The sequence below is a fragment of the Nerophis ophidion genome, linkage group LG25 (assembly GCF_033978795.1).
Source record: "Nerophis ophidion isolate RoL-2023_Sa linkage group LG25, RoL_Noph_v1.0, whole genome shotgun sequence".
Lineage (NCBI taxonomy): Eukaryota > Metazoa > Chordata > Actinopteri > Syngnathiformes > Syngnathidae > Nerophis > Nerophis ophidion.
Window position 1 is genome coordinate 23,183,168 of NC_084635.1, and position 22,447 is coordinate 23,205,614.

The 22,447-nt window shown below is 36.9% G+C and overlaps 1 protein-coding gene across 4 annotated transcripts in view; it reads left to right on the forward strand.

Moving 5' to 3' along the window:
• Positions 1-10,989, forward strand: part of gch1 (GTP cyclohydrolase 1) — a 74,543-nt gene extending 63,554 nt beyond the window's left edge. For all 4 annotated transcript variants that reach the window (XM_061887164.1, XM_061887165.1, XM_061887166.1 and 1 more), the window contains 3 exons: positions 5,308-5,339; positions 5,422-5,506; positions 8,782-10,989. In XM_061887164.1, the coding sequence (XP_061743148.1) occupies positions 5,308-5,339; positions 5,422-5,506; positions 8,782-8,908 (244 nt within the window). In that variant the 3' untranslated portion in view covers positions 8,909-10,989. The remainder of the gene's footprint in view (positions 1-5,307; positions 5,340-5,421; positions 5,507-8,781) is intronic.
• The last annotated feature ends 11,458 nt before the right edge of the window (positions 10,990-22,447 follow it).

Consider the following 22,447-nt stretch of genomic DNA (forward strand, 5'->3'; position numbering starts at 1 on the left):
ACCCGGAGGGAACCCACGCAGTCACGGGGAGAACATGCAAACTCCACACAGATAGATCCAGAGGCCGGGATTGAACTCAGGACTACTCAGGACCTTCGTTTTGTGAGGCACATGCACTAACCCCTCTGCCACCCTATAAACACAGTTAATCCGGACCTTTTTGGAAGCACAAGTTATTAAAAGTTAAACACAAATTAGCTATGTTGTTCTAGACGTGAGTGTTACTGAAGGACTAACCGAAAGTAACTTAAGTCCTAAAGACAAGGGACATACCATATGTTTCTATCTGTCATATTACAGTTTTATTCTTCATCCTAACTGATAGAAAATCAGAATACAAATGTTAAATTGGGCATGTTTGCTTTTACAGCAGAAGTGTCCACATTTTTCCTTCGAGGGCCGCCTACTGCCTGAATCTCTTGAATCGACCCTTGTATATATTATAAGAAGTTTTATAGTCCTATTACAATAGGTGCATCACAAAATATATGCTAAAATCCAAACATGTTTTCGCCTTCAAAGTAATCCTCCTGGACTCTAACACACTTTTCCAGCCCTCTATACCACGCTTTCCATCGCCAAATTAGAGACTTCGGTCCTGATCTACTAAGATCCCAAATAACAAGTGCTAAAAAGCATAGGCAAACTATAAAATTGCACATATTAATAAAGTTAAAGTACCAATGATTGTCACACACACACATACTAGGTGTGGTGAAATTTGCCAGTGGACAGCAGCGGTGCCGCGCCCGGGAATCCTTTTTTGTGATTTAACCCCCAATTCCAACCCTTGATGCTGAGTGCCAATCAGGGAGGTAATGAGTCCCATTTTTATAGTCCTTGGTATGACTCGGCCGGGGTTTGAACTCACAACCTACCGATCTCAGGGCGGACACTCTAACCACTAGGCCACTGAGTAGGTTAGCGCCGTAGGTGCAAACTGGCAACCACGCTTCCGTCAGTCTACCCCAGGGCAGCTGTGGCTACAGATGTAGCTTACCACCACCAGGTGTGAATGAATGATGGGTTTCCACTTCTCCATGAGTGTTTTGAGTATTTAGTAATAGAAAAGCGTGATATATATCTAATTTTTATTAGTGTAAGTTAGTTATACTGGCCGTGTTGCAGGTGATCTACTGTGACTTATTGTTAAAAAGTGCAAAAGTAGTGCAGATCGCTCTATTCAAATTAGGGCTGGGCGATATGGCCTTTTTTTAATATCTCGATATTTTTAGGCCATATCACGATACACAATATATATCTCGATATTTTGCCTTGGCCTTGAATAAACACTTGATACATATAATCACAGAAGTATGATGATTCTATGTGTCTACATTAAAACATTCTTGTTCAAAGTAGCAAGATGGACTTGGGAAGCTTTAGCCTTTAGCCACACAAACACACGGTGATTCCTTTTTTAAAATTCACGGAGTTGGAACTTTACTATGGATCACATGGATGAGAACATTTTCGGTGAGAAAATTGTGGTTAAAAAGTCGCCACTTACCGGAGATCAGCTGAGCTTGCGCCTCCCGTACGTACAGCTGCCGTCGACTTCCCTGAGACACTGCGCGTCAACACCCGGCCGTAGACGTACACTTCCGACTATCAGGTACTGTTAAACTCACTAAAACACTGGCAACACAATAGAAAGATAAGGGATTTACCAGATTTATCCTAGTAAATGTCTCTAAAAACATATGAATCCGTCTCAATGCAACGCGATTGCAATCGCGTTTTTTTGGGGTTTTTTTTCTAGTCCGTCGCTATCAATATCCTATAACACAAATCTTTCATCCTCGCTCAAATTAATGGGGAAATTGTCGTTTTTCTCGGTCCGAATAGCACTTTTTTGTTAGAGGCTCCCATTAAAAACATTGTGAATAAGTGAGGAGCCCCCACACTTGTGACGTCATCGTCCGCGACTTCCGGTAGAGGCAGGGCATTTCTCCAGTTGCGAACTTTATCGTGGATGTTCTCTACTAAGTCCTTTCAGCAAAAATATGGCAATATCGCGAAATGATCAAGTATGACACATAGAATGGACCTGCTATCCCCGTTTAAATAAGAAAATCTCATTTCAGTAGGCCTTTAAATTCTGTTGTTGACTATTTTTTGTCATACGGTGTTGATGTGGAAATGGTTGCCTCGGCATATTGTTGGTGTGGCACCGAATGGAAATGTTGACATGCTGGGTTTCAAACACTCTTCGTACTCAAGCGGGTGACTTTTCAAATGATGCTACATATTAGCAGTAATGCTACTTTTGGTAGCAACTCTTTTTCCCCACACTTGACAAATTACGGTTGTCTGTTCGACATATTCTCACTTGAAGCCAAACCACCGCCAGACGATAGACCCCCTGCTGTTTTTCTTGGAAATGAATTTTTCCTTCATTTGTTACCAGATTAACACCTTCTTTCTCTCCTATTACCACTCGCAACACAGCTAACGTTACCCATGGTGCTACCTCTTTGCGCCGCGAGGGTGTTTACGTATGTGACGTATTACGTGACTGTATGTGACGTGTGTAAGAAGGTGCGCTTGTTGTCTGTGACAAGGAGACACAGGAAAGAGTGAGAAGAGCCTGTTTTGTAATGCCAGCAGCTAAAAGCAACAGCGTGAGAACGTATACTCGAAAATCACGATATAGTCTTTTTATATATCGCACAGAGACAAACCCACGATATATCGTGTATATCGATATATCGCTCAGCCCACATGCATGTACCTCAAAAGATGGACACTTATGACGTTATGACATTGTTACGATATCTGAGTTATTGTGTAAAAATATGGGGTAACAACTACAAATGTGGGTTTCATTCAATAACTGTGTTTTAAAAAAGATCAAATAGAATAATTTATAATGTTGGATATAGAAAACATACAAACCCTTTATTTATTGCATCACAAATATTGAAATTCAACGATTTGGTGCATTTGCAAGCAGCTAAAATGATGTACAAAGCAAACTAAACCTGCTATCTAAGAATGTACAACAATTCTTCTGAACAAAAGAGGAGAAATGTAACCTTTGAGTGAAATCAAATTTAAAACATTTGTATGCTCGGACAACACTTAAGACCACTAGCTTATCTATATGTACGTGGAATTAAATCATGGAATGGATTAAAGGGGAACATTATCACCAAACCTATGCAAGCGTCATTATATACCTTGACGTTGCAGAAAAAAACCCATGTATTTTTTTAACCGATTTCCGAACTCTAAATGGGTGAATTTTGGCAAATTAAACGCCTTTCTGTTTATCGGTCTTTTAGCGATGACATCAGAACGTGACGTCACCGAGGTAACACACCCGCCATATTCATTTTCACATTACAAACACTGGGTCTCAGCTCTGTTATTTTCCGTTTTTTCGACAATTTTTTGGAACCTTGGAGATATCATGCCTCGTCGGTGTGTTGTCGGAGGGTGTAACAACACTAACAGGGAGGGATTCAAGTTGCACCACTGGCAAGAAATCGGCCGCCAGACCCCCATTGAATGTACCAAAGTGACTTCACATTTGACCGGCGATGCTAAGACAGACATGGCACAGAGATGTATGGATAACCTGCAGATGCATTTGCAATGATTAAGTCAACGAAATCACAAAGGTGAGTTTTGTTGATGTTGTTGACTTATGTGCTAATCAGACATATTTGGTCACGGCATGACTGCCAGCTAATCGATGCTAACATGCTACGCTAATCGATGCTAACATGTTATTTACGCTAGCTGTATGTACATTTGAAACCAGATACCAACATTTAATGCTAAACAAACACTTACCAATCGACGGATTTAAGTTGCTCCAGTGTCACAAGATGCGAAAGTCCTGATCGTTTGGTCTGCACATTTTACCGGCGATGCTAATAAGGCAGCCATGCTATGGGCTACTTCATTAGGTACACCCATGCTATGGCCGAACAGCGTCAATAGCTATTCGCTCAATAGCTTCAATTTCTTCTTCAATTTCGTTTTCGCTATCTGCCTCCATACTCCGACCATCTGTTTCAATACATGCGTAATCTGTTGAATCGCTTAAGCCGCTGAAATCCGAGTCTGAATCCGAGCTAATGTCGTTATATCTTGCTGTGGTAACCGCCATGTTGTTTGTATTGGCAGCCCTGTATGACGTCACAGGGAAATGGATAGTGGTTTCGAAGATAGCGAAAATAAGGCACTTTAAAGCTTTATTTAGGGATATTCCGGGACCGGTAAAATTTGGAAAAAAACTTCAAAAAATACAACAAGCCACTGGGAACTGATTTTTATTGTTTTTAACCCTTTTGAAATTGTGATAATGTTCCCCTTTAACCAAATAAATCAAACAAAGCACCAGTATGATTCAGTTAAGAAACTGTTCTAAATAGAAGAGTTCATTAAGTACACAGAACAATAATTATGATGAACATCTTAAACCTTTTATTTTTTTTTGAGAAAAATATTATTTATGTATTTAATATTTGTTTACTTACTATGGTATGTTCTTTGTTTATTCACAGTTATGTTACAGAGAACAATGAAATGGAATAAAATTGCTATGGTATGAAAAGGAGTAGGATTAAATAAGCTCAGCTTCTTCTTACTCCTTACGTGTTATAATGAAACAACTGGAAATACGTGATGCATTACATTGTATCGTGTGCATGTTTGAAATAGACTGACACTGGACTGAACTGAACAAGCATATGTGCAGCTAAAACATAAAAACATTGACAACTTACCGCAACCTACCATGAATTGATTAACGTGGACCCCGACTTAAACAAGTTGAAAAACTTATTCGGGTGTTACCATTTAGTGGTCAATTGTACAGAACTGTGCAATCTACTAATACAAGTTTCAATCAATCATTCAATCAGTTTTTTCTCCAGTTGAAAGTAGAATTATTGCACTGTATGCTATGACGTCATGTTTTTTTTTTTTTTTTTAGTGTGTAGTACATGTGACTGCCAGGCTCTGTTTTATTGGTGAAATGGAGATAAAACTTCAGGAATGCTTGCTTACATTGCATTGAGTCATGTGACCATTGCTGCCTGAATAAATCTCTCTAACAAGTCAAATGAATGTGTCTTTTCGAAAGCAGTAATCAATGGATTAAGAATAAATATAAGGATGATGTATAGAAATATAGTGAGCAGAATGATATTCAATGAACCGGAATAAAAGTAGGGTTCTTTTTTTTTTACAAAAATACTCAAATAAAAGTAAGTAGGATGCATTAATAACTACTCAGACACGTTCAATTAATCCAAAATGTGACTTACTTACTTGATACTCTACTCTTCTCAGGATTGTTGAGATCTACAGCCGCAGACTACAAGGTATGTACAACAACTACTGAACACAGTAGTCCACTGTCCTGTCCCTCAAAGCAGCTGCAGTTTGTTTATGTTTTCTTCACAGTCCAGGAGAGATTGACTAAGCAAATTGCTGTGGCCATCACAGAAGCGCTGCAACCAACTGGGGTCGGCGTTGTCATGGAAGCCACGTACGTCCAAGTTTCAATAAATGCTTTGATGGTTATCATTACACTTTTGGACTTCGCCATAACTAGTACTGTTTGGACACCATGTCATTTTTTTTTTTACAACTTTCAGGTTTGGCAAAACTCAACTTTAGATGTTCCACTTTTCATTTTGTCCAGCTTTCATTTAGTCCTGAAAGAAGTGACTCATAAATGTAATAAAGTCAGGAAAAAACAGTGCGTCAAAGAAAATGGCTCTTAAAAATATCACTTTCATCATCTTGTGGAATACAACCTCGTGTCTGCAGCAATCACTTTGTGATTAACTTTCTGTGCTTTCTTTGGTGATATATCTTAGCATCAACAAAATATCCTTAAAAGTATTAATAAAGTAGATGAATAAATCTCTGGTAGACTCAACGACATATACTGAATCTTGATCGCTAGCAAACATTGCTGAACAAAAGGGACATCTATAGCTCAGTAAAGTGACAAAATATGAACTTCACACCATAAAATCAACTGCAGACATTAATTGTAGATGAGGCTAATATTTGTAGCAGGAAATCAACTGCAAACAAACGTATCTTTTTTGTCATTTGCGTCACGATCACATTTGCGTCAACATCACAGCAGCACACCACTCTTAATGTCAAGTCTAAATTTGTCTTTTACAGATTAATGTTTTACTTTTGGACCCCTCGGATGTAAAGACATGATGTGCATCCAATATTTTCTTCTGTAAATACTGTGAGGGTCAAATCAAGTGAGGTTGAGCAAGCCTCTTGGTGATGATAAATGGTTGAAATCTTTTAAAAAAATAAATGTTTTTCTTAAAAATGGGGTTCCATATGAGTTCGGAAATTGTATTGGAGGTAATTATAAACGGAATACAATGATTTGCAAATCCTTTTCAACCCATATTCAGTTGAATGCACTACGAAGACAAGATATTTGATGTTAAAACTCATAAACTTTATTTTTTTTGCAAATAACAGTTAACTTAGAATTTCATGGCTGCAACACCTGCCAAAGTAGTTGGGAAAGGGCATGTTCACCACTGTGTTACATCACCTTTTGTTTTAACAACACTCAAAAAACGTTTGGGAACTGAGGAAACTAATTGTTGAAGCTTTGAAAGTGGAATTATTTCCCATTCTTGTTTTATGTAGAGCTTCAGTCGTTCAACAGTCCGGGGTCTCCGCTGTCATATTTTACGCTTCGTAATGCACCACACATTTTCGATGGGAGACAGGTCTGGACTGCAGGCGGGTCAGAAAGGTACCCGCATTCTTTTTTTTACGAAGCCACGCTGTTGTAACACGTGCTGAATGTGGCTTGGCATTGTCTTGCTGAAATAAGCAGGGGCGTCCATGAAAAAGTTATTAAAATATGTTGTTCCAAAACATGTATGTACCTTTCAGCATTAATGGTGCCTTCACAGATGTGTAAGTTACCCGTGCCTTGGGCACTAATGCACCCCCATACCATCACAGATGCTGGCTTTTTAACTTTGCGTCGATAACAGTCTGGATGGTTCGCTTCCCCTTTGGTCCAGATGACACGATTTCGAATATTTCCAAAAACAATTTGAAATGTGGACTCGTCAGACCACAGAACACTTTTCCACTTAGCATCAGTCCATCTTAGATCATCTCGGGCCCAAATAAGCAGGCGGCGTTTCTGGATGTCGCTTTGCATAGTAGAGCTTTAACTTGCACTTGCAGATGTAGCGACAAACTGTATTTAGTGACAGTGGTTTTTGGAAGTGTTCCTGAGCCCATGTGGTGATATTCTTTAGAGATTGATGTCGGTTTTTGATACAGTGCCGTCTGAGGGATCAAAGGTCACGGTCATTCAATGTTTGTTTCCGGCGATGAGTGATTTCTCCAACCTTTTGATGATATTATAGACCGTAGATGTTGAAATCCCTAAATTTCTTGCAATTGCACTTTGAGAAATGTTGTTCTTAAACTGTTTGACTATTTGCTCACGCAGTTGTGGACAAAGGGGTGTACCTCGCCCCATCCTTTCTTGTGAAAGACTGAGCATTTTTTGAGAAGCTGTTTTTATACCCAATCATGGCACCCACCTGTTCCCAATTAGCCTGCACAACTGTGGGATGTTCCAAATAAGTGTTTGAAGAGCATTCCTCAACTTTATCAGTATTTATTGCCACCTTTCCCAACTTCTTTGTCACGTGTTGCTGGTATCAAATTCTAAAGTTAATAATTATTTGCAAAAAAAAACAAAAAAAAGTTTATCAGTTTGAACATCAATAATGTTGTCTTTATAGTATATACAATTGAATATGGGTTGAAAATGATTTGCAAATCATTGTATTCCGTTTATATTTACATCAAACACAAGTTCCCAACTCATATGGAAACGGGGTTTGTAAGTGTAGAAAAATCCACTCCATCCCATTTTAAATATATTTTTTTCAAGATCGCTTCTATATTTGCTTCCAAACCACTAATGCAGGTAAACAGTAGCCTAATAGTACTCTAAACCATCACCTGAAACCCAGTAGTGCCCAGATGTGCCTCTAAGTCACGTGATTGCAACCCAGCTATATAATCGCTACAAGAGTAATAGGACATTCATCCATCCATTTTCTACCGCTTGTCCCGTTCGGAGTCGCATTTGGGCGGAAAGCGGTGTACACCCTGGACAAGTTGCCACCTCATCGCAGGGCCAACACAGATAGACAGACAACATTCACACTCACATTCACACACGAGGGCTAATTGAGTGTTGCAGATTTTTCTATTTTTACAATCATTTTGTTGCTGTGCCTGTTAATGTTACAAACTTAGGGAATAATTCCCTGACCACAGGATGATTTTGAGTGCAAAAGCCAAATTATCCATCCATCTTTCTATTTTCTGGGTCGTAGGGGTGGCTGGAGCCTATCCCAGCTGCATTCGGGCGGAAGGCAGGGTAAACGCTGGACAATTCGAAACCAAATGATTTAAATGAGTTTAAGCAAGTAATTTTGGCCATTGTTTCGTCGTTGTGTACTTTTCAATGTGTTTGATTAAACAATTGTATGTCATGAAAGAAAATAAAAAAACTACTGTAGTTTAAATATTGTGTTATTGTAACACTATCAATAGCACTTATTTACAGTTAATACATGTGATCGGTATTGGTGTCGACCGAACTCACACCAGCATAAAACCCTGATCAGAACATCGCTTGAAATGTTTAACATATTTTAAAATACTTCCAACTCAATGTCAACTGTCACTCATTCAAACTTTGATCCTGTACTTCTATTCACTTTCTGTCTGCAGTCACATGTGCATGGTGATGCGAGGTGTCCAGAAGATGAACAGCAAGACCATCACCAGCACCATGCTGGGAGTTTTCAGAGAAGATCCCAAAACCCGTGATGAGTTTCTAACGCTAATCAGGAGCTGAAGTTCCTCCTCCGCCTGTTGCTAACGGTTGTCTCCGTTTGCACAGGCCAACTGATGTGCACCTGTGTATGTGTGTCCAACTATGTTGCCTTTTTAAAACTAAAAAGTACAGTAGATCCCCTGGGAGTCTTGAACGTAACCCCCGTAAATAACTTCTAACAAACACGACTGTCGTTGAATAACGGAGGTCTCACTCCCATGTCGTTTTGCACCACAAAAAAGTGAAACAATTCTTGGGTTGGAGGTTTGCATATACCCTATTTCCTTGAATTGCCGCCGGGGCGCTAATTAATTTAAAACATCTTCTCACTCCTGCGCTTACCAAAGGCATGCGGTAAAAGTAAGCATGCGCTAATTAATTTAAAACCTCTTCTCACTCCGGCACTTATCAAAGGCATGCAGTAAAAATTTGAGTGTGATGTAAGCTTGGACCTTAAATCCTACTGAATAGCTCTTAATCTTCTTCCCTTTATGCAATTTCAAATTACCGGTATTGAAATCAGCCTCCTCCATTTTGAAAATGATGACAGGGGAAGTGTCACTCGTGACGTCACGAGTTTGACCAGGCGGTAATACTAAGCAAGCGCTATTTATTTTGCGAGGCGGGTTTGACCAGGCAGTAATTCAAGGCAGGCGCATACTAAATGCCCTGTGGCAATTCAAGGAAATACGGTATATATATATATATATATATATATATATATATATATACACATACATACATGCCTTCCTCTTTGAGTAATGTCCTGAGAATACAAAGACCTGCATGGATGAGGCTACTAACATGATCATGTAAAACAGGCCTGGGCAATTCTTTTGACTCGAGGGGCCATATTTAGAGAAAAAATGTGTCTGGGGGCCGGAGTATCTATTTCTAGGAACACTTATACAAAACCTCACAATAATGTCTGATTGAATGCTAAAAACGTTATGACAGACCACCTTAAACGGAATGGAATTTCATTTTTTTTTTTTACTGAATGAAACACCCAGAGAAAATAAAGAATGTGGGATTTACAATATTAACTATGAATGATAAAACACTGAATATTGACAACATATGAACGTCACACCCCCTCTCCATCCACATATTTTACAATCAAGCGAAACGAATCAAAAATCCAACAAAGAAGGCTAAATACGAACGTGAAGGGTAAAAAACCCCACCTATAATCTGATGTATCTGATATATCACTAAGCTTGAAACTTTGTTGTAAAAATCTCCTTTGGCGTCTGTCCCTGACCCCCACATTTCAGGTTGACAGCTCTGGAAAAGCTCTGTGGAAACACTTCCCACCCACACTGCTTGGTGCCCCGTCTTAGCTGCTGTGACTTAGATGACCACAGTAACTAAATAGATGACCATAGCAACTAGTATATTATGCAAAAGTGCAGATTCCAACCATTGAAATACTTTGCATAGTTCAAGACATACGGTCATTTGAAAACATTACTGCACATCATAATGGCAGCTATAGTTTCCATCTTAAACATCTAAAAAAAAAGATTTGGCAATGTCCGGTGGGCCAGATTGAAATGCTTAACGGGCCTCATGTGGCCCCCCGGGCCTTAATTTGCCCAGGTCTGATCTAAAACCTATAACATGCCTCTAGAAAGTATTAAACACATTTTTAATTCAGTATTATGCACACAAAAAATACAGGCACACAGTATACAATATTGTACACAAAACATGCAGTTACATCACAGTGTCAAAGCACCTTTACGCTGGTGAGACAGCACACTCTTTTTTTTTTAAATCTATTTTCCGTTGTGTATAGTGCTATCAACCACTTTCTATTAAGTTAACACACAAAAACCCTCAATTGTTTACAATTCAAAGCAGAGAAAATACATTTTGACTGCGGGGATCTACTGTACATACATTACTGATGAGGTTTGTTAGGTCAAATTGTGGGACTCCATAAATGTAGTAACTTGTGGGGTTTAAATTCTTCCTTAAGTAAGCATTTATTGCCTTGTTGACAGTTATGGTGAGTGTTGGTGTGTGTTTTCAACTCAAGAGGATCAAGTGCTCTTGACTTGGATTAAGTTACAGTAATACATATTTCTCTCATTTTATAGAGAGAGTGACTTAATTGACATTCTGCCTGCTGTTTAAATCAACACACTGCAATTTTACATAATCATTTATAAGACAGTTAATATAGTTAACATTCATAGTTTAAATAAGCCTCTAAGCATGTGCATTATTTCAAAAAAATACCTTAAAAAAACACCTTTAAAAATACTGTATATCTGCATTTAAAAAGTAAGTACTTGTCAATCAATCTTGGAAATCACAAAAACGTTTTTTTGTACAGCTGATTGAAATAATAATGGTTGTCATAAGACAGCAGTTTTGTCGGATGGAAAATGAATTATATTGAGTTATTATCATACTTGACGTTGCTCAGGACCATTTACTACAGTAAAATGTTTCCACAAGCAGTGTACCAGTGCATATATATATATATATATATATATATATATATATATATATATATATATATATATATATATATATATATATATATATATATATATATATATATATATATATATATATGTGTATATGAGTGTGTGTATACTATATATGTATATATGTCTGTGTGTGTATATATATGTATATATATATATATATATATATATATATATATATGTGTGTATATATGTATATATATATATATATATGTGTGTATATATATGTATATATATATATATATATATATATATATATACACACATATATATATATATATAGAAAATGGATGGATGGGTATATATATATATATATATATATATTTATATATTTTTTTTATATATATATATATGTGTGTGTGTGTGTGTGTGTGTGTGTGTGTGCGTGTGTGTGTGTGTGTGTGTGTATATACTATAAAAATATTAAAAAATATAAAAATGCAACAAAGAAAGCTAAATATGAACGTGAAGGGTAAAAATATATCTGATACATCACTAAGTTTTAGAACTTTGGGGTAAAAATCTCATTCCGCGTCTGTCCCTGACACCCACATTTCAGGCTGGCCACTCTGGAAACACTCTGTGGAAACGATCCCCACCCACACTGCTTGGTGCCTCGTCTGAGCTGCTGTGACTTTCATTACCATAGTAATTAATTAGATTACCATAGTAACTAAATAGATGACCATGGTAACTAGTATATCATGCAAAAGTGCAGATTCCATTGAAATACTTAGTTCAAGACTTACGGTCATTTGAAAACATCACTGCACATCATAATGGCAGCTACACTTTCCATCTTAAAGAGGAACATTATCACCAGACCTATGTAAGCGTCAATATATACCTTGATGGTGCAGAAAAAAGACCATATGTTTTTTTAACCGATTTCCGAACTCTAAAAGGGTGAATTTAGCGATTTAAACGCCTTTCAATTGATAGACTGTCGAGCGATGACCTTTCACCCATGACGTCACAACATGAAGCAATCCGCCTTTTTCTCAATCTAATTACACGCACCAAGTCAAATCAGCTCTGTTATTTTTCCGATATCCACACAAGAATGTGTGGATATCCTGCGACACTCAAAGCAGATACCTTTCCAACGATAAAGTCAATGAAATCTGCAATATTGGAAAATAGACCACGAATGAATCTGCCCGAGTGCGAGCTATTCAGGGTCGACGGCAGTCTCTTCCCGCAGACGAGCGAGGTAAACCCCCTGGATATGATTTATGCCACTTCTTTTTCTGTCTCATTTTGTCCACCAAACTTATAAGGTTGTGCATGAATGCACAAAGGTGAGTTTTGTTGATGTTATTGATTTATGTGGAGTGTGCTAATCAGACATATTTGGTCACGGCATGACTGCAAGCTAATCCATGCTAACATGCTATTTAGGCTAGCTGTATGTACATATTGCATCATCATGCCTCATTTGTAGCTATATTTGCATCCAGCCTTTCCCTCCACCCACATTTAATGCCAAACAAACACATACCAATCGTTGGTTAGAAGGCGATCGCCGAATTCGTCCTTGCTTCCTCCCGTGCCGCTGTCTGTCGTGATATGGGCTCAATAGCTTCAGTTTCTTCTTCAATTTCGACTGCTACCTGCCTCCACACTCCATCCATCCGTTTCAATACATGCGTAATCTTTTGAATCGCTTACGCCGCTGAAATCCGAGTCTGAATTCGAGCTAATATCGCTGTACCTTTCTGTGCTATCCGCCATGTTTGTTTCTGTGTGATCACGCTGTGACGTCACAGGATAATGGATGGGTGGACGACGGTTAAAATCAGGCACTTTGAAGCCGTTTTTCGGGATATTGCGTGATGGGTAACATTTTGAGAAAAACTTCGAAAAATAAAATAAGCCACTGGGAACTGATTTTTATTGGTTTTAACCCTTCAGATATTGTGATAATGTTCCCCTTTAAAGATCTAAAAACAATTATTTGGGAATGTCTGGGGGGGCAGATCGAAAAGCTGAATGGGCCGCATGTGGCCCCCGGGCCTTAATTTGCCTAGCACTGCCCTACAGCCACTTCGTAAAACAGTGCTATTATGTTACATTATATTTTGTATTAAATGCTCACTGTACTTTACAGCAAATGATCAAGAGCAACGTCAATGGGTCATGTATATACGATAATTTGTCAAAACACGGCCATTATAAGCTTCTGTAGTACGATTAATTGTCATATCTCATCTGGCAAGCTCGGTCATGTGACCAGCATAGATGGTTTCCCCAAAATGGCGGTGAGATACACTTGGGTAAGTTAGCCAATTTCCCGAACCTTTTTTTCTTTATTTTTTAAACCTATTCAACGATTTTAGTACTTTATTATGGTGTACAGTACTTTAATTAAAATGTGTTTACCATATTTCTTCAATGTGTTAGTGTGAAACAAAGAAGTCATGTAAATATCAGGCTTTTAGCGTGACGTGACTTAATTGTCACTATATGTGAAAAAGAATCAAGTTCACACTTTGAATGAGTTGGAGTCAATAATTATTTTTTTTATCTGTAAATTCTAAGTACTGTACTTTTGTAGCTGTTGCGGCTGCTTGCGTTTCAAAAAAAGGTTCGAAAAAATTAAAAATAAAGATAGCAGAGCAGCCCCGAGGGGGAGGTTTATGACTCACTAAATTCATTAATAAGCACTCGCGGAGATATTTCTAGTTTCAAAATGATTATAATTTATTTTCACAAACAAAAAATATTCTCCGTGGTTGACTTGAACATAATCCAAAAAAACTTATTTAGCGGTAAACAAACTGTTTCACTCCTTCAACGTGATAGACAGGAGCGTGAGCAGCTGAAAACAATCAGTCAATCATCATTAATCAACAACATCCAACAATTCATCAGCCTCATCATTGGCATGATTTGATTGTCAAAAATAATTAATAAGCATAGATAGATAGGATCCAACAGTAAACGGTCTAAGGAATACATTTACCATGAACAATATAACCTGTGAGTTACATGACGCGTGTTTGAAATTACTTAGTAGTCGGACAAAAAATAGAAAAGTGTCGAATGTGGTCCGTTCATCATTGAATGTGTTCTTCATGGAAGGTTCACATTGACATGCTGCGACTCCCCCTGCTGGTGATGTAGCGGAACTGCCGCCGAAGGACATTTTCAAATTGACCTGTTATAATAGCACACAACCTGCTGCCTCGCAGTGACATGTTACTATGTCCGATGCCTGTTTGTTCACACCTGTCCTGTGGTCGGCCAGTCCTGGCTCTTTGGCTGAAGTCAGCCGGGATAGGCCCCGGCTTCAGTACGGAAAACCGAAGCGTAGTTCAGTGGTTCGCAACCTTTTTTCCGTGATGTACCCCCTGTGAACATTTTTTTAATTCAAGTACCCCCTAATCAGAGAACTCATTTTTTGATTGAAAAAAAGAGATAAAGAAGTAAAATACAGCACTATGTCGTCAGTCTCTGATTTATTAAATTGTATAACAGCGCAAAATATTGCTCATTTGTAGTAGTCTTTCTTGAACTCTTTGGAAAAAAAGGTATAAAAATAACTAAAAACTTGTTGAAAAATAAACAAGCGATTTAATTATAAATAAAGATTTCTACACATAGAAGTAATCCTCAACTTAAAGTGCCCTCTTTGGGGATTGTAATAGAGATCCATCTGGATTCATAAACTTAATTCTAAACATTTCTTCACACAAAAAAAACCTTTAACATCAATATTTATGGAACATGTCCACAAAATATCTAGCTGTCAACACTGAATATTGCATTGATGCATTTCTTTTCACAGTTTATGAACTTACATTCATATTTTGTTGAAGTATTATTCAATAGATATGTTTATAAAGGATTTTTGAATTGTTGCTATTTTTAGAATATTTAAAAAAAAATCTCATGTACCCCTTGGCATACCTTCAAGTACCCCCATGGGTACGCGTACCCCCATTTGAGAACCACTAGCGTAGTTGATCACCTGCATTGTGTTTGAAATCTTTTGAAAATACACATAGCACATCATATAAAAAAGTACTCTTTATTTTTAAATTGCACATTCACATCTGGGTGTTATGGGAGGATTTGTTTGTATGTCCCAACCTGAGTGATAAACATCATCATCGACCCGCGTGTCATTGAACTTTGCGGAGAAAGTGTGTGTACTTTTTTCATGTCTGTTAGTAAAAGTGTACCTGTGCAGTAAGCTTTTGGAAAGAATACATCCATACCATCCAAAGTCCAACATGGATTTTTGTGAGCGTGGCTCATTTTTTCGTGGCCTTGTTAAGAGGGAAGGCCAGTTCTATGGCTCCTTTGCCATCATCGACACTTTATGTACCGTGTGTTTATTTGGAGTTTTGAATCAAAGATCAATAAATCTGTGTGAAAATTGTTTTAGACTCGACTCTTTTGTGGTGCCACTGTGTGTAGGGCCTCGCGAGATGTTGGGGGGCCCGTTTTGGGTGAAGAAGAACATGTAAAATGTCAAATAATTACAGGGTTTATTCCTAGCCCCTTCCTGCTCAGTCATTGAAAGGAATATAATGGCAAATTTCCCCTTTACACACTGTGATAGTGCTAGACTTGTTAGCAGAAGTACTGGGTTTAAATTCCAGCCGGTGTCAGGAAAATATATAGATTAGAACAGGGGTCACCAACGCGGTGCCCGCCAGGCACCAGGTAACCCGTAAGGAACAGATGAGTAGCCCGCTAGCCTGTTCTAAAAATAGCTCAAACAGCAGCACTTACCAGTGAGCTGCCTCTATTTTTTAAATTGTATTTATTTACTAGCAAGCTAGTCTCGCTTTGCTCGACATTTTTAATTCTAAGAGAGACAAAACTCAAATAGAATTAAAAAATCCAAGAAAATATTTTAACGACTTTGTCTTCACTTGTTTAAATTCATATATTTTTTTTATTTTGCTTCTTATAACTTTCAGAAAGACAAATTTATAGAATAAATACAACCTTAAAAATATTTTAGAATTTTTAAACATATATACCTTTTTACCTTTTAAATTCCTTCCTCTTCTCTCCTGACAATTTAAATCAGTGTTCAAGTAAATTTATTTTTTTTATTGTAAAGAATAATAAATACATTTTAATTTTATTCTTGGTTTTAGGTTCTGTTTTTTCGACAAAGAATATTTGTGAAATATTTCTAGAAATATAGCTTGGTACAATTTGTTATATATTCTAACAAAGTGCAGATTGGATTTTAACCTATTTAAAACATGTCATCAACATTCTAAAATTAATCTTAATCAGGAAAAATTACCAATGATGATCCATAAATTCCTTTTTTAATTTATTCAAAAAGATTCAAATTAGCTAGTTTTTCTCTTCTTTTTTTCGGTTGAATTTTTAATTTTAAAGAGTCGAAATTGAAGATAAACTGTGTCTCAAAATTAAATTTTCATTTTTTCCTGTTTTCTCCTCTTTTAAACCGTTCAATTAAGTGTTTTTTTCATCATTTATTCTCTACAAAAATCCTTCCGTAAAAGGAAAAAAAATGTATGACGGAATGACAGACAGAAATACCCATTTATATATATATATATATATATATATATATATATATTTATTTATTAAAGGTATATTGAGCAAATTGGCTATTTCTGGCAATTTATTTACGTGGGTATCAAACTGGTAGCCCTTCGCATTAATCAGTACCCAAGAAGTAGTTCTTGGTTTCAAAAAGGTTGGTGACCCCTGGATCAGAATGTCCAAACCTTTTCCAGTGAGGGCCGCATAAATATAAATTGGAGGATGCCATGGCCACTTTGATATGTTTATGGAAGACACCAAAACCAATACAATATAAGTCAATAAATATAAGCCAAACAATCTGAACATAACATCCATATCTTATCTTTGTATTATCAGTACCAAAGCACATTCTGCACAATTTTGCTCTTAAGCATTTTCGAAGCATAAAAATAGCTAGAGTAAATAGTAAAAACTATCAATAATACAATAGTACTGACCACTAGAATAGACCAAAACAATCTGAATGCGCTGTTCAGTATCGTGGCTACTGATTGGCTAACCCTCAGGCAGCATTTCTAACAATAGCATGCTAACTTTTTTTTTTTTTGAGCCAATTTTGCAGCTGAACACCTCAGTCTCATTTAACTTGGTACTTGACACTGTTAGCATGCTAACATTAGCATTGTAACATTTTTGCAGCCAAACACCTTAGTCATATAACTTGGTAGTTGACATACGCTAATTCAGGGGTCACCAACCTTTTTAAAACCAAGAGCTACTTCTTGGGTACTGATTAATGCAAAGGGCTACCAGTTTGATACACACTTAAATACATTTCCAGAAGTAGCCAGTTTGGTCAATTTGCCTTTAATAAATATATATATATATGGGTATTTCTGTCTGTCATTCCGTCGTACATTTTTTTTCCTTTTTACGGAAGGTTTTTTGAAAAAACAAAACACTTAATTGAATGGTTTAAAAGAGGAGAAAACACGAAAAAAATGAAAACTAAATTTTGAAACAGTTTATCTTCAATTTCGACTCTTTAAAATTCAAAATTCAACCGAAAAAAAAACAAGAGAAAAACTAGCTAATTCGAATCTTTTTGAAAAAATTAAAAAAAGAATTTATGGAACATCATTAGTAATTTTTCCTGATTGAGATTAATTTTAGAATTTTGACGCCATGTTTTAAATAGGTTAAAATCCATTCTGCACTTTGTGAAAATATAAAACAAATTGGACCAAGCTATATTTCTTAAAAAAGACAAATCATTATTTCTTCTAGATTTTCCAGAACAACATTTTTAAAATAAATTCAAAAGACTTTGAAATAAGATTTAAATTTGATTCTACCGATGTTCTAGATTTGCCAGAATATTTTTTTTGAATTTTAATCATAATAAGTTTGAAGAAATATTTCAAAAATAATCTTTGTCGAAAAAACAGAAGCTAAAATGAAGAATTAAATTAAAATGTATTTATTATTCTTTACAATAATAATAATAATAATAAAAAATTACTTAAACATTGATTTAAATTGTCAGGAAAGAAGAGGAAGGAATTTAAAAGGTAAAAAGGTATATGTGTTTAATAATTCTAAAATCATTTTTAAGGTTGTATTTTTTCTCTAAAATTGTCTTTCTGAAAGTTATAAGAAGCAAAGTAAAACAATAAATGAATTTATTTAAACAAGTGAAGACCAAGTCTTTAAAATCTTTTCTTGGATTTTCAAATTCTATTTGAGTTTTGTCTCTCTTAGAATTAAAAATGTCGAGCAAAGCGAGACCAGCTTGCTAGTAAATAAATACAATTTAAAAAATAGAGGCAGCTCACTGGTAAGTGATGCTATTTGAGCTATTTTTAGAACAGGCCAGCGGGCTACTCATCTGGTCCTTACGGGCTACCTGGTGCCCGCGGGCACCGCGTTGGTGACCCCTGCGCTAACTGATAGTATGCTAACTTTTTTTTTAGCTAATTGTACATGCATACCCTTCATAGATATGACTTTATACTTGAAACATTCTATTACTGTTAGCATGCTATCATTTGCATTTAGATTCAGCTAAATGATTTAAAACAATAATACAATAATATAGGCCATTAGTATAGACCAAAACAATCAGAATGCGCTGTTCAGTATCGTGGCTGATGATTGGCTATGGCTCAGGCAGCATTTCTAACAATAGCATGCAAATTTTTTTAGCCAATTTTGCAGCCGAACACATTACTCATTTAACCTGGTACTTCACATATGATAACTGCAAACATTAGCTTTGTAACATTTTTTTTCCAATATTGCAGCCAAACACCTTAGAGTTATATAACTTGGTAGTTGACGTACGCTAACTGTTAGTATGCTAACTTTTTTAGCTAATTTTATATGCAAAAACCTCATAGATATGACACATTCTGTAACTGTTAGCATGCTACCATTTGCATTTAAATTCAGCTTGCACATTTCAGTTTTCACATGCACATTTACTTTTTTTGTGTGTTATGTTCTAATCCAAAATGGTTTGATTATGTCTTTAGTCATCAACCTTTAGATTTTTTGGGGGGACAACCCTGATACACATCTATGTTTTAAATTAGTTATTTTGTTCTAAAACATTATTATAAACAATTTCTTACCCATGACTTTGTTTTAGTACAAAACATGCATCAAATTAAATTCAAGTTTGATGAAAAAAAGTATACAAATTGTTGTACATAAAGTGTAAAACATTTTTTGTAATGAAGGGTGTCTCAAAATGATATTCTATGTAGCCCATTGCTCCTCTTGGTTCCTGAGTACTTTCAAGCCATTGCAATGCAGATCAGGAATTAAAGGCTGTATGTTAGTTGACACACTCGCATACTTTTACTTACTTGGTCTTTAGTGTTCACTCTGAGAAGCATTGCAAAATGCAATGATAGTACAGTACTATCTGTAATAGGCATCTTGGCGAAAAGGAAGGGGCTAACTTAAAATAATTGCAGCTTTGAAATTGGCGCAAAGTGAGGGACAGAAAAAGAAGTGGATAAATATTGTGATTGTTATTTTAGGTCAGTGCATAACCAAAGTAAAGGATTTGCAACAGCACAGAAGTATAAAAATGAGAGTACTCAGGAACTAGGGGTACATTATACACAGTATATGTATTGTAGTGTACTGACATGAGTATTGGATTTATGACACAGCCTGAGAGAAGATGACAACAAAACAGGTAAATATTGAGCTCATCATTTCCAGTGAGTGCGCAAAGACTTCAAGCGTCTTCTGTCAATATGTATACTATGACGCATTTGTACTTAGTTCCTGACTGTTGTTGCACACTTACAAGGCATGACGATCACAAAACAAATATTTCTACACTTTCTCTTCTTCTCTCCTTATTATTGCATTTCAACCACTGGAGTTAGTCTCCTATCAGAATGTTTGCAGAAACATTTTACACAAAGACTTCTTACGGCCCATTTTATGTTTTGAATGCAAGTATGACATTGTTCTTCTTGTAAATCAGACTATAAACTGCAAATAAATATTATACAAAAGTGTACCTGAGCTGGCATGGACCTGTTGCTGCCCTTTTTTCTACAAAGAGGAAAATAAAACGAGGACTTTAACAGGAAAATAATATAGCTTTTTTCTGGTGGATAGTTACATGGACTTAATATTCAAATAGAGTTAGGAACCTTATTGTTTTTCAGTTTAATAAAAAATAATAATTTTACTAACAAGTACTCGTCCCTCGCCACATCACGCTTCAAAGTTTGCAGCTTTACAACATCGTCTTTTAAAGCATATGTTATATATTCTTGGCCTATGTTAAGCATTTTCAAACAGATATATAGTCAAGAAAATAAGTATTTGAACACCCTGCTATTTTGCAAGTTCTCCCACTTAGAAATCATGGAGGGGTCTGAAATGTTCACGGTAGGTGCATGTACACAGTATGAGGGATACCTAAAAAGAAAAATCCAGAAATCTTGATCTATGATTTTTTAACAATTTATTAGTGTGATACAGCTGAAAATAAGTATTTGAATACCTGTCTATCAGCTAGAATTCTGACCCTCAAAGACCTGATAGTCCTCCTTTAAAAGTCCTCCTCCACTCCACTTTATTATCCTGAATCAGATGCACCTGCATAAAGACACCTGTCCACCCATACAATCAGTAAGACCCAAACATTCAGCATGGCTAAGAGCTAAGAGCTATCCAAAGACACCAGAGACAAAATTGTACAACTCCACAAGGATGAAAAGGGCTGCGGAGAAATTGCCAAGCAGCTTGGTGAAAAAAGGTCCACTGTTGGAACAATCATTAGAAAATGGAAGAGGGTAAACATGACGGTCAATCTCAATCGGAGTGGAGCCCCATGCAAGATATCACCTCGTGGGGTCTCAACGATGCTAAGAAAGGTGAGGAATCAGCCCAGGACTACACGGCAGGACTTGGTCAATGACCTGAAAAGAGCTGGGACCACTGTTGATAATACACTAAGACGTCATGGTTTGAAATCATGCATGGCACGGAAGGTTCCCCTACTTAAACCAGCACATGTTAAGGCCCCTCTTAAGTTTGCCAATGACCATTTGGATGATCCAGAGTTTTGTGGACAGATGAGACCAAAATTTACCTTTTTGGTCATAATTCCACGATGCGTGTTTGGAGGAAGAAGGATGATGCGTACCATCCCTACTGTGAAGCTTGGGGGTGGTAGCATCATGCTTTGGGGGTGTTTTTCTGCTCATGGGACAGGGCGACTGTACTGTTTAAAGGAGAGGATGACTGCAGCCATGTATTGTGAGATTTTGGCCAAAAACCTCCTTTCCTCAGTCAGATCATTGAAGATGAGTAGTGGCTGGATCTTCCAACATGACAATGACCCAAAGCACACAGCCAGGAAAACCAAGAAGTGGCTTCGTGAGAACCATATCAAGGTTCTGGAGTGGCCTAGCCAGTCTCCAGGCCTAAATCCAATTGAAAATCTTTGGAGGGAGCTGAAAGTCTGTGTTACTCAGCGACAGCCCAGAAACCTGACTGATCTAGAGAAGATCTGTGTGGAGGAGTGGGCCAAAATCCCTCCTGCAGTCTGCAAACCTGCTGAAGAACTGCAGGAAATGTTTGACCTCTGTAATTGCAAACAAAGGCTACTTTACCAAATATTAATGTTGGTGTTTAAATACTTATTTTCAGCTTCATCACACAAATAAATTCTTAAAAAAATCATAGATTGTGATTTCTGGATTTTTCTTTTTAGGTTATCTCTCATACAGTGGACATGCACATACCGTGAAAATTTCGGACCCCTCCATGATTTCTAAGTGGGAGAACTTGCAAAATAACAGGGTGTTCAAATACTTATTTTAATGACTGTGTATATATACACACACACATATACATACAGTAAATAAATAAATGGGTTGTACTTGTATAGCGCTTTTCTACCTTCAAGGTACTCAAAGCGCTTTGACACTACTTCCACATTTACCCATTCACACACTGATGGAGGGAGCTGCCATGCAAGGCGCCAACCAGCACCCATCAGGAGCAAGGGTGAAGTGTTTTGCTCAGGACACAACGGACG